The 13,091-nt window shown below is 38.2% G+C and overlaps 3 protein-coding genes and 1 long non-coding RNA gene across 5 annotated transcripts in view; 2 read left to right on the forward strand and 2 right to left on the reverse strand.

Moving 5' to 3' along the window:
* The window catches only part of LOC140593127 (cadherin-related family member 2-like), a 32,440-nt gene extending 30,138 nt beyond the window's left edge, over nucleotides 1-2,302 (forward strand). Inside the window, exons 31-32 of the mRNA XM_072717050.1 lie at nucleotides 1,748-1,811; nucleotides 2,000-2,302. Of these exons, the coding sequence (XP_072573151.1) occupies nucleotides 1,748-1,811; nucleotides 2,000-2,158 (223 nt within the window). The 3' untranslated portion in view covers nucleotides 2,159-2,302. The remainder of the gene's footprint in view (nucleotides 1-1,747; nucleotides 1,812-1,999) is intronic.
* A 693-nt stretch (nucleotides 2,303-2,995) lies between these two features.
* gprin1 (G protein regulated inducer of neurite outgrowth 1) lies at nucleotides 2,996-8,005 on the reverse strand. The gene is made up of 2 exons (XM_023834614.2): nucleotides 7,125-8,005; nucleotides 2,996-6,352 (listed from the first exon to the last, which is right to left on the reverse strand). Exon 2 carries the CDS (start codon nucleotides 6,241-6,243, stop codon nucleotides 4,576-4,578), a length of 1,668 nt encoding a protein of 555 aa, XP_023690382.2. The 5' UTR covers nucleotides 6,244-6,352; nucleotides 7,125-8,005; the 3' UTR covers nucleotides 2,996-4,575.
* On the forward strand, nucleotides 7,136-10,548 carry LOC111855520 (uncharacterized). Its single transcript, XR_002840911.2, has 3 exons — nucleotides 7,136-7,254; nucleotides 9,099-9,864; nucleotides 10,226-10,548. It is a non-coding gene; the product is annotated as an uncharacterized lncRNA (long non-coding RNA).
* A 361-nt stretch (nucleotides 10,549-10,909) lies between these two features.
* adirf (adipogenesis regulatory factor) lies at nucleotides 10,910-12,879 on the reverse strand. Of its 2 annotated transcripts, none has more exons than XM_072717674.1 (3): nucleotides 12,756-12,879; nucleotides 12,251-12,313; nucleotides 10,910-11,413 (listed from the first exon to the last, which is right to left on the reverse strand). In XM_072717674.1, the coding sequence occupies exons 1-3, from the start codon at nucleotides 12,832-12,834 to the stop codon at nucleotides 11,310-11,312; spliced, it is 246 nt and encodes an 81-aa protein (XP_072573775.1). In that variant the 5' UTR covers nucleotides 12,835-12,879; the 3' UTR covers nucleotides 10,910-11,309. The 2 variants fall into 2 exon arrangements, with proteins under 2 accessions (XP_072573775.1, XP_072573774.1); XM_072717673.1 differs by having other exon boundaries at nucleotides 12,195-12,308; nucleotides 12,756-12,856.
* Between the last annotated feature and the right edge of the window lie 212 nt (nucleotides 12,880-13,091).

The raw sequence follows: 13,091 nt of genomic DNA on the forward strand, positions 1-13,091 counted from the left end.
ACCTTCCATGATAAGACCCTGAAGGTTGCTGAGTGTTGTGTTGGTGTTGCCAGTGTTCCCAGAAGGAGGTGTTTCATCTTGCAGGGCACCCTGGATATTATTGAGAAGAGTTGCAGCGCACGGCTTGATGGCAACTCCAGTCTATACTGGGAACTGAGATAGACGGCTGTAAGGGCTCTGAGGGCAGATAAGGAGGCGTTTGTTAGATGGATCTGTGAGCGAGTGACACACCATATATGGTCTAGCGACCCACATCCTGCTTATAGGGGAACTGAAGCATTACGCACATCTGAATGTCTTCCTCAGGACGGGTGATGGAACGTCCTTACTGATGACACTGCAAGTGTTACCTACTGAGTCAACTGCTTTGAACAGCTGTTTAAAGTTGACCCTCCAACTAGGACATTGGACATCTCTGGGTCCACAGTTCTTCAAGCTGATCTTCCGATTAGCTGTGGACCACCCAATCACACTGAAGTTACACAGGTAGTGAACCAGCTGAGGGTAGGGATGGCTGCACAGATCTGTGGTATCTGGGGTAAACTTCTCCAAGCTGGTGGTTGTCCTCCTGGCATTGCGAGTAATGTATACTTCCCAGTTGATTCTAGGGTTCGTCCGGGGTATGTTCTTGCTTCTACGCTGTTCAATGCTTGCATGGACTGGGTGTTTGGCAGAGTCATGGAGTCTAATGAATGCTGTGATTTTCGCGGAGTCAATGGAGACTCTTATCAGGGCTCTTGAAAGGCTGGGCGAGGAGTCTGAGTGTCTGGGCTTGCAAATGTCCTGGATAAAATTCAGGCCTTTAATTACCTCTTGGGCACAGCAGTGTGCCTGTCTGAGGAGAGAATGTCAACCACATCAAAAGGTTCGCTTACCTTGACAGTGACTCTCTGGTGACTCTCACTATGAAGTCAATAGACGGATTGGAAGAGCATGAGGAGTCATGAGGTTGTTGCAAAGGGGTGAATGGTGCTCCAGATATCTTTGCAAGATGATGTTAGAGTCCTGGTGCTCCTTGTTTTGATGTATGGCTGCAAGATATGGATGCTATCCAGCGACCTGAGACGAAGACTGGACTCCTGTGTCTCTTAGGAGAATCCTTAGGTACCGCTGGTTTGACTCTGTGTCGAGCGAGTGGTTGCTCAGGGAGTTTCCAAATGAGGCACATTACCTGCAGTGTGAGGGAATGTCAATTACGGCACTACGGTCAGGTGATGCGTTTCTCTGAGGGAGATCCAGCTCGCAGGATCCTCATTGCTGAGGACCCAAGCGGCTGGACCAGGCTAAGGGGATGCCCACGTAACACTTGGCTGTGGTAGATAGACAGATGGTGTGACTGGACTTTACATTTATCCATAGTCATCAGCATAGCAAAAGTTACTAATGCCTCTTTTGCCTACCTTGACTTTGATTTCTTTCAGTCCTACATTTCTCATTACACATTGTATTTACACGTTACATAGTCATAGTGATAGTATTCACACCTCCCCCAGTCTGAAACCAGGGTCTTCATATTTTCTCCTGATTGTGGCTTCCTGCCTAGTGCTGAGATTCTTCATAATGTTGAGGTATACCTGTTTTCCTAAGAACATTCCATAATTTGAATGGTCAGCATAATCAAAAAATATTGATCTGCTCTATTTAATTCCACAAAGAGATCAAGTAAAATGATTCTAGTTTTAGTACTAACCTGTAATTCTCTGATGTTTGTTTGATTTATGCCTTAGTTTTGTGTGTTATTCTTTAGCCTTGATTCCTTGGGCTACAACGCTGACCTGAACCTGACTGAAAAAGACATCATGCCAATGATGGTAAAAATAATACTTAAAGAAATCTTCTCTCCCTAAACCGCTTTTACATACCCCAAAATTTAGTTAGTATTAAACAAGTCTATCAAAAAGAAGCACAGCAATGGTCAAAAGTCACTTCAATTCAGATTTTTTTGCCACGTCTGACCACTACAAAGGACATTGATGTATATGTCTTTGCATCTTGTTAGGTAATCGAGGAAGAGGATGAGGAGAATGGTAGTGACATTCTGCCAGACAACAAGAACACTGAGCCACTTGAAGCTACTTTGGCACAGCAGGACAAAAATAAAGCCTCAAATATTGGTGAAAGCTACGACAATCCTGCCTTTTGCACAACTGACCTTTAAGCGTTGTCTCGGGAACACAGGAATGTTTGTCCAGTTCTGAAAAACCCACTAAGATGAGAAGAAACTGTTATTGTTTATGTACATACTTTTAAAAAAAAGAAATTCCATCCATCCGTCTTCCAACCTCTTCATCTAAGTATATATTTGGGCTGGGGGGGGGGGGGGGGGGTAAGGCAGGGGAGACTGCAGAAGATGAAAAAGCTACATGTTTTTTTATATAGACACAACCCAAATGCCTCATTTTCTAAATTAGATTGTATGGTTTTCTGAAGTGGGTGACCCACACCTCTGGGACCAGGGTTCGAGTCTTGCTAAATTTCCCATAGATGTGAATGGTGTGTGTGCCCTCTGATGGGTGGGCACCCCGTTCTGGGTCGTTCCCTGTCTTGTGGTGATAGGCTCTGGACCCCTTGTAACCCTGAGTAGAACAAAGTTACCGGAGATAGATAGATGTGTGTCTTCTGAAACAAGACAGTAATGTGGAATTAGGTTCCCTTTATGTTAAAAAAAATCCATTCAATAGATCTGGTGCTTAGACGTTGATTAGACTATATTTGATTTAGATTATATTTTATTCATATATTACACATTACAAAAACAGTGTGTAACATTTTGTGAGTAGTTTGAATTTGAATTATCATTTAGCAGAACTTGCAAAATGTAGTGTATTAATTATTTGCTTAAATTTCTGAAATGTGTTTGAATATTTTTTACCAGCCTGACTTGAGTTTAGAGCTATTCAATCATTCTTGGGAAACATAATTATAATTTAGTTGCAATGGTCTAGTTTTAATATTGTAAAGAATGCTGGGACACAGGAACACACTAAATTCAACATTCCCATTTAAAAGTCATTTTCTTTATTTAAGAGTATTTTAGAATTTATACAAACAGTGTTCAGCACTTCATTTCACTTTAAAACATACAATACATTATTCAGAATTTAAGTACACAACAATAGCAGTACTAGGTAAATCTGGTAAGAAAATGTAATTACCCTTACAGCAAAGGAAAATATATATATATATACATATTTAACTAGGAAATGTAAACCATGTAAAATTTACATCACAGAAAAGCATGTTTGAATATCAAGAACAAAAAAGTCCATATTTTATCTGTCTTAACACAATTGCTGCAAATACAATTGAAGTTTCGATGTTCTGTGGCCAACTTGTGTGCTTGTTTACAACAACAACAAAAAAAACATGTTCAATCTTTATGACTGTCATAGTAGATGATTTTTGTATATAAGAGGAACAATAAATCAAGTAAAACTTTATTACATTCCACTTATGAATGCTTTTGTTTGTAAAGACTTAACACACATGTAACAACTGTGAGCAATACTCTCATCATGTAAAGACCTTGATTGAGAAATAAACACAACACACCTGTAAATTAAAGAGAGGTAAACACAGCACGTCTGTAATTTAAAACAGAAGAACATTACACTGTTATATGCAACTGATAAGACCTATGGCATTTTACAAAACAAGTTATTCCCTTCTTTCAAAGTGCATCAGACATTCTGACTTCACAAGCATATCTAAAAAGATGCATTTTAAACAGCAAAAGAAAGGCCAAAACAGTCCACAGTCAAAACACAGTATATAAATAAATATATAAAGCAAAGCAGAAACAAAGCAAATGCCCCATGATTTTGTTTAGTTTTATTATTTCCAATAGGAATTCTAGAATTTTTTTCTCGACACGTGTGAGATTACAGATTAGAATTTTGTGGTATAACCACTAACCATCAATTTCTGTATTTCTATATTTCACATTGTAAAGACATACTCTTTGGACTGTATATTATGTAGAAAGTAATGGCTAATTTTAAACAACAACAAACAAAATGAATCAATAATATATGCACAACTATGATAGAAATAGTATAAGATTTGTATATATTCCCAACATAGTTGACATAAGCATTCCACATATTATATACTAACACATGTAATACTGTATGTACAAAATCTTAATTCTGCAAAATGTGTAAATAAAATTTTCATAAATGGACAGGAATCAACACATTTAATTCACAAACATACCAATATGAAAAGAAAATAATGTGCACTAAATAAGGCACACTTTATGATTGTTATATGTTATTTTTGTAGTTAAAATAACATCTCATAATATTCTATAGTGGTGTTGATTAAGCAATACAACATCATCCCCCTCCAATCAAAATTAAAAAAAACAGAATTAAACAATACTACGAAGGCAAATACAGCTGTCATTAAATCATTGTCATGACAACACAATGTTGCAATTTTTGGATTACATAAACTAAATCCAAAAATTCTGTTTAAAATAATTCATATGTGTTCACACAATCTTCTGTCACACAAATTGGCATTCCTTAAGACTGAAGAACTGTGATATGACAGGAGAGGGTGTTTTCAGTTTCACTCGATTGTGTTAGTGCGGAAGCAACAACGTGGTCGTCGCATATTTCGGAATCCAACGCGAAGTGGATTACGTTGGCGCCTTTTTTTCTTTCCCTCCTGTTTCTCTTCAGCTTTGCTTGGCTCTTTTACTGAGACATTGCTGCATGGCACTGTGACAGGAGGAGGTGACAGAGGAGGTGAAGGATCGTTATCAGCTGGTGTTGTGGAATTAGCTGTGGACACTAAGAGTGGAGGAAGCTTTCCATGATCCTTGATCTGCTTCTCAAGGTGCTTCTGGATGGCTATGCCCAGGACTTCCACCTCCACAGCTGCTCCATACACCTCCCACGTCATGCCCTTCTCATCCCAGCGTACCTCCTGGACAGGTTCTGGTTGTTCTTCTTGTGTAACCTCCTTCACTTGTGTCGCTGGACAGTCCTCTGGAGCACTGAGAACAATTGGGCTCATAGGTGCTGTGGCGACAGATCGATAGTTCACCATTTCTCCCACTTGGAGCTCTGCATCCTTCTTCGACACTAGGGACAACTCTTTACAGCTATTTTCAAATTTCCCAGACAGGTATGGAAAGAAGGCAGCAGCAAAACCTTCTGGTGGAGTCATGGGGCTTGTTGCAGCTGATCGGCACATGACCTCCAGACTCACTTGAGTCTCCATGTGTTGCTTCTGACTTAATGAGAGATTGGGTGGAATTGAGTATGATGGAAAAACTTTTGTCTCTTTGGATACTTGAGACTGTCCATTAAACTCACAAATGGAGGTGGTCTTTGTTTCCTTTCCTTTGGATTCTTCTGGCAGTTTTTGCCCAACAAGACACAAATGCTTTGAGACTTGTTGTCCAGTGTCTCCCTGAATGACCTTAGAATGCATGCTTTCAGTTTCAAGTAGAATACCTTCATTGCCGGTTTTCTTGGGAGAAAGTTCCTTCAAGTTTATATTTGGCTGCTTGATTCCATCACACTGACTGAAGGTATTCTCCTTTTCAGCCATTTCCATTTTGCTTTTTGTCTCAGACTCATAATGTTTGGAGGTGACTAAGTCACTGAACCCTATGTTGTTGCCTTTGCCTTTTTGAAGGCTTGTGATTTCCATGTTTTCACTAAAAGATGAATCATTAAATGGCAGTCCTACATCAACATCGTGTATACCATAATGATTTGAAGTATTAGTCTCACATCCATTGGAGCCCGATGGCAAAGAATTATCGCTGACATCTTTCCCATTGAATGAGGAGTCATGGTTAGAACCTTGACTGATTAAATCAGCACACTGACTAACCTGCCGATCACAATCTATTATTTCGCTGCCCTTTACGTTATCCATTTCACATATAGTCATGGCGTTCTCTTCGGTGTATTCATTGATTTCTATTGATGGTAAATTAAAATTAACCTCCTTTGCTCTTCGATTAATATTTGTGTGATCCTGGGAGTCTGACGCTTCTGTTTGTTCCAGTTGAGCCATTACCGATGAAGAGGTTATTTCAGCATCTTTTGAAGACCTGTCCATCTCGTTAACTGTACACTGGGGCTTCCCAGTGCTGCATTTGTCTTCAGTCTCATCAAAGTTGGGTAATTTCGAGACTGGGTTCATATTACAGCTCACGATTCCTTCGCATATGAGGGGACTGATGTCTGATGTCGTTTCTGCTACAAGAGGACCCTCCATCAGAACCTGGAATGGACTTCTTTTAAACTGCCAATCAAGCCTTGGTAGTTTCCTATTTGTATACCATCAGCAACTCTGATATGGTTTCTACATGGGAAAACCATTTTTCCTGGAAAAAAAAAAACATTCATATGGAGAAACTGATACTCTCTGTGCAGCTTAATTGAAGGATTACATTATGTTTAAACTGACAAATGTACCTTTAAACCAATCCCCAACATATAACTGTGAAAATATGTTTACTTGAAACCATAGCTAAGTGAAAAAAAAATCCATTGCAATTCACAGCTGCCACTATAATATATATATTAAGGCTAATTTATTAATTATTAGGCAATAGAATAAATTTGTATTTATACCATATCATAAATATGACATTATGTTTTTTAATTCTAATAAATTTAATATTTATTTAAAATATTTAATTATACTTATAGCTTTTCATCCTTGGATAAAGCAACGGAAAAGGGCATCAGGTTATTTATCAAAATAACCTGTCAATCTAAGAAATACCTCTACAATGGCATGAAACACATCAAATTTTCTGAAGAAAATAATGAGTACATAACCAGTTAGTTCAAATAAGTTGATTAACAAGACTGAAAAAAATAACTAGGAAATATGTCTTGTATGTCTGTCCTCCACAGAAGTGTTGTACTTTCTATTTTAAAAATACCATGGAAACCAAAGGTAATATGCCTTCCATCCAAAGAAATGTTCCGTTATCGATGAAATTAATATATACAGATTAATTGTATATATGATTATACATCAGGATTTTCCAATAAGTACACAGAAAATATTTGGTTAAATATAATTAGCATTTTAATTTGACTTGCCAGCATTTGAGGTACTATATGCATAACTGATACAGTACATACCTCAGCAAATAGATGAGCTGAGAGAAATGAGCCTCCATTTTTGCAGAACTCCTCTTATTCTTCCTATTTCGCCGGCGGCTTATGATGTTGCCTTTTGTTGTTTCCGAATAAACAGCAGCAGTTTGCCAAGGTAAGATCGGTGTGCTAGAAAGATCTTTCGGAAAATCCTTAGATGTTGCTGTGGAAGAGAGAATTTAAAGCTTCTGGTTGCTGTCTCCCTGGAAACCAGCTTCAACCTGGCAGTGAATGGTAATCGAAGAATGGTCTCTTTAAGCTGCCAGTTCATTTGCATGCATGATTTTTTTATTCTTATTTATATCGATCAATAGTTTGTCATATACAAGATTTGACCACAAAATCATTTAGAATGGTGTTTATTTTAAAAAGGATTTGATTGGCTTAAATAACAGAATATATATTATTTTAACTGGTACCATACAGCACATAACCAAAATGTTTTTTATTCTAAACTTCCCTAGTTTTAGATTTTTAATGCATCATTCCCTTTAATGCGTAAAATTACCCTACAAAACCACTGTTAGTAAGTTTGCATTTGCAAGAATTCTAAAAAAACATACAGATTTGAAAATTAAATAAGTTACTGTAACAGTGAAAGATTTTTTGGAAGTACGCTTTGTGTTTATTTAAACTGACAGCATTCAAATTCTACGTAACTTGTTAAAAAATATTAAACTCAGCACTTTGCCATTCCTGTCTTGATTCCAGCTATTGAAGGTAACAAAAGCAAAGGGGTATATTTCTAGAAATAGAAATAAACTCGTATCCTGGGCATGTGCCTCAGTGTATTTTAGTTGCCAGACTCCTCTAGAGTTGCTGGATTTGTCCACAGCTCCCTGTGTGTGAGGTTTATACGCTTCCCCTGTGTTTCTATGAGCATCTGGTAACTCTCACATACAGATGATACAGAAGTGATTTGGTTACACAAAATGCTGTTATTTGTTTTCATATTAGTACAGTATGTTTGTGAATCAAATTTGTCGATTCCTGTCCATTTATGAAAATTATTTAAGAAAACAAATGCAAATTCTTTGAGCAGAAGAATTGCTTTAATGAATCTTGTTATACAATGGGATGATGAAGCACATACTGATATTTAGTGAGCAGGGAAAGGGCACCTTTATTGGGCTTATGGAAGGGAATTCTAGTCACCATTTGGATATAACCTCATTTGGATATGAGTTTAACCAGTACATTAATCTACCACATGGTTATTGTTTTGTGGCTCAGCTTACACTTCCAAAGGCACCTACAATTACACTCATTGTTAGGATCTGGGCATTTGAATGTAAATAACAGTCAGGGAATCAATAGCAGGAAAAGGAATTCTGATGGCTGAGATCTAAAATCCATAAAGAGCAAGCTGCAAATTATTATGTCACGAAGAATCAAATCCACCTCACAGCTGTGCCGAGTCAGACTAATTATGCACCATGTCCATACATGTGTACTGTCTCTGTCATTGTGATTGGAAAGGTAAGAAACACACATTTAAAATGTGAACACACCCAGCAGGACTCATCCAAGCATTTTCACATTTTGTACCTAAGGGACACATTTAGACTCAGTCTATTTGAATAAGAAAGCTAATTGTTCTGCTTTACTCATTGAAGCAAAGAATGCATAACCAAAATGGGTAATTACATGCTGCATTTAATAAAATAGCTAAAATGGCAATTAAAAAATATGACCATTGAGTAAAGTTCTTATTTTAAATTGTTGAAGTGAAAACAACATTTGGCTATATAAAGGGATTGAGTGTGTAGCTATAATTTGCTTTAGATTATATGTCATTTAAATCAGATAGATGCCGGGTTAAGTTTATTTTTGATCATAAAGAAGTTGAGTAAGTCTTGTTTTTCTATAACAGTTTTCGTGAGCCATAGTCTGACCTAAATGTGCTGTTTCTGTCAGTCGTGGTCTCACCATCAACTCCTCGATCTCCTCCAATCCCAGTTCTCACAGAGAATCCTGTTTCCTAGCAACCAGCAGTGTGGATGAGTGGACGTCATCATGTGAGAGTCTAGTGGGTAAACAGCTGAGAAAAAAGCACCTACCAAGGATCAAGCTTGTTTCGATTGTGATTACGCTTGTGATTATTTCTCAGTCCGTTGCTTCTTGGTAACTATTAATCTATAAATCAATATTTTAAATATTTGTAATCTAACAGCATGACAGCTTGTACCACCACACTGGCACAGTTAAAATGTTATTGCATGACTGATAGATCATGAATAGTAGTCAATATCCAAGTGCTCATCCATTTCATTTACTTATAATTCAGGCATTTTGTAAGGTCTTTGTCATAGAATCACACACATTTTAATCATATTGTAAGAAGTACCTTTGTGTAAGTAGCTGAAATGTCTCCCTTCCAGCCATTAACAATATACAAGATGAGAGAAATGCAAATTATGAAGCAATTTGTTTTTATAATGTGATTTTTATATGAAATACTTATAAATATAAATAACTGTAGTGTGAGGTTTTTACAAGAATAGGTACAGACCAAGGTCAGGCTGGGGAGCATGCACGGGTACCGCGCATCACCGCACCCACCACACGATGAAACTGGGGATCCCAGCTGGCGACCACCCTCCGGAAATGGATGTATCTGCCACAGCCAGGTGTTACATGGGCGTCCCCTTGGCCTGGTCCAGCCACTCAGCAGTGAAGATCTTGCAAGCCGGATCCCCCTCAGGGAATCACGCGAAGTGGTTCCGTAAGTCATGCTCCCTCTCAATGTAGATAATATACCTCAATCGAGACTCCTTGTGCAACTGCTCTTTCAGTACAAAGTTATACAGTAACAGTGGTACCCAAGGGTTCTCCAAAGAGACACAGTACCAAAAGAGTCTAGCCTTCATCTCAGGTCACTGGATAGCATCTATGTCTCGCAGCGATACAACAAAATAGTTAAGATCAGTGAATCTTTCTTCACCAACAAATGCCCCATAACTGCTGGACCCCATGACTCTGCCCAACACCCAACCCATGCAAGCACTGAACAGAGTAGAAGCAAGAACATACCCCCTGATAAACCTCAAAATCAAATCAGATGAACGCAAAGGTTCTGTCTCCAGTGTACAGGCCGGCCATGATGTCCAGTAACTTCGGGGGATCCTGTGAAGACTGACGATGTCCCACGGGGCAACTTGATCAACTGGGTCGAGTTACTGCAGTTACTGCAGTCCAGACGAACACCCTTCCCTTTCCAGATAAGGACAACAAGTCCTGTTATCCAGTCAGTTGGGGCAGAAAAAAATGAATCTTTTTTTAAACCTCATTAGACTTTGGCTTTTTTCCCTGAATTTGATTTTGCAAACTAATTCCCTAAGCAGAAATGTTCTGCAAGAACATTTGAAAAAACTGTGATGACATAAAAAAAAATAACTGAAACCATTAACATCTAGCTGGATTATTATTTGTGATTATTATTTGTGGATTATTATCATGACCACATATGTACATGCACACACATTTGTATTCATATCTATGTGGGGACCATCCATTTATTTCTATGTCAAATACCCTAATCCTAACAATGACAACCTTAACCCCTAGCCAGCCCTAACTTTAATGTTTAGAGGTGATTGTGGGTTTTTCAGTTTTATGTGGTCTTTGCTCTCTGAAGATCTTCGGTTATCAACCAAATAATTCATAAGGGAAAGGGAGATAGATGGAAACTTTTGATTACATCCTGATCTTTTTCTTTCCTAAATTGGAACCTGCTTTGGAATACTCACTGAAGAAAGTAACAGTTACAGTCAACAATAAGATAGTGAAGTTTATTATCCAACTATGCAAATAGAAAACACAAAATTTTCTATGGATATTACTGTAACTTGACAACAAGTGGTCATTCTTTTATAAAAGAGCTTGAATATCCTTAGCAAGTTGTTTGATAATTTGATGCATTAACTATCAAATTTTGTTGTCAAACTATTTATTTCTGAATTCAAACGTTTATTAAAAACAGTAGCATTTTCTTTTAACTGAAATGAAGAAGAATCCATATTATTCGTGACCTTAAACTACCAACCTTCATGAGGGAGAAAGAAGAAAGAATCATACTATTGAACAGGAAAATATTCAGCTTGAATTCCTTCTTGAATAGACTAAAGGTCACGTGGAATTCTCTGATTGAGAATGCTTCAGAAACTGGGCTCACTTTGGATCCAGTTTTTGTTTAAAATCCTCGATAGCATCACTTGCTGTTCCTGCTGCTGTGTCTATGGCAGTCTGCATCTGTCTGGAGGCCTCATCTGCAACTGTAGGAGGTGACACAACAGGGGAGGAACTGATTATGACATATCAAACACCACAGTAAACCTTCACATTTATAACTTTCACATGAGCGTAAAAGTACCACCAAAAGCTTTTGGGAGCATTTCTGCTGATTTTCTGAACAGGCAGTTCATATGGAGTATGGTTACGTGGTTTGAATGATGTAGTCAGAGACCATAAGTTAAATTAAGATTTCTGAACAACATGTAACTATGATGAGGTGTAACAGAAATAAAGCATGTGTATAATACTCATTGCTGAGGAGAGTAGAGGTATTATGGGACGTCCTTCCAACCTGGATCTACCAGCAAACACTTCCCCCCACCTCTGCCCCAATACAAGGATTAGAAGAGAAATATACAAGATAGAATACCACTTTGCAATAAAAATACTCTTATAAAGGGGTTATGAATGGTTTATAATTAGCTTATTATTTTGGTTGTAACACTTTGTAAATCATTAATAGACGATTATAAAGAAGGTATAGCAGTTAATCAGTTACTACCATTTATTAGTGGCAATAGGGAGCCTTATTGTAAAGTGGTACTGATTTTAGATAACTAACTAGAGCAATTAATGTTCTATTGACATGGATATTCAGCCAGTGATGCCCTAGAAGTGTATGACTGTTCAGCGGGTGACGTGGCGAATACCAACGCTGGTACGTCCTGGAAGTGTATGACTGTTCAGCGAGTGACGTGGCGAATACCAACGCTGGTACGTCCTGGAAGTGTATGACTGTTCAGCGAGTGACGTGGTGAATACCAGCGCTGGTACGTCCTGGAAGTGTATGACTGTTCAGCGAGTGACGTGGTGAATACCAGCGCTGGCTGTTTCCTTGGCAGATTCTGCCACCTTCTGCACAGTGTCCTGCACCACCTGAACTTAAAAGAGAAGGAGAGAGGACCTTTTACTTCCGTTTCAGCTACAGGGGTGATACAAATATATAAAGAATACCTGAATCATTATTTTACATATTAGTATTATCACCTTAAATGTATTTCATTTGATTTTAAACCTTGATGTTCAAAATCTGCAATTTTTCTCATTAATCATATTAACCTATTTTGATTAAAAGGAAAAGCAAAAATTCAATAAACAATGACGCTAGCTATTGTCCTTCAAGTTTACACAAAAATGAAAATACTTACAAAGCACTGTTATGTTATGCTAGTAGGCTGCCACCAAGTTCTGTGTTTTAATTAATTATAAGATATGTGCTTGTTCTGTTATGCAGAAAAAAAACTCAGTGCTCCTGATTCCTCTATTTTAGGATGATTTTTTGAGTTTGACAAAAACATATTTCCAGAATGGCAAAGAACCTACCAGCAGAGTCTGTTCCAGCTTTGCTGGATGTCTGGGTGATGTTTTTGAGCCCTTCCAAAGACGTCCTGCCAGAGGCCATCCTGCTCAGCTGTATAGCAGCTCTTCTGACTGGGCAGCAGGAATGTTTGAGGTGGAAATGCCGATTTAATACCCCCAGCCACTGACCTGCTGTGCCAGGCTTACACACGTCAAACTGATTATGCATGTGAAACTTTTCACGGCCGCGGATTAAAGTGGCATTCTAAAATTTAGCCCCTCTGTCGAAGTTGTGCCATATGTCAGCATTTTAGACATGGCCAAGCATCCTGTAAACAATAAAAGCCACATTGTCCAATG

This window comes from Paramormyrops kingsleyae, chromosome 10, assembly GCF_048594095.1.
Source record: "Paramormyrops kingsleyae isolate MSU_618 chromosome 10, PKINGS_0.4, whole genome shotgun sequence".
Taxonomy (NCBI): domain Eukaryota; kingdom Metazoa; phylum Chordata; class Actinopteri; order Osteoglossiformes; family Mormyridae; genus Paramormyrops; species Paramormyrops kingsleyae.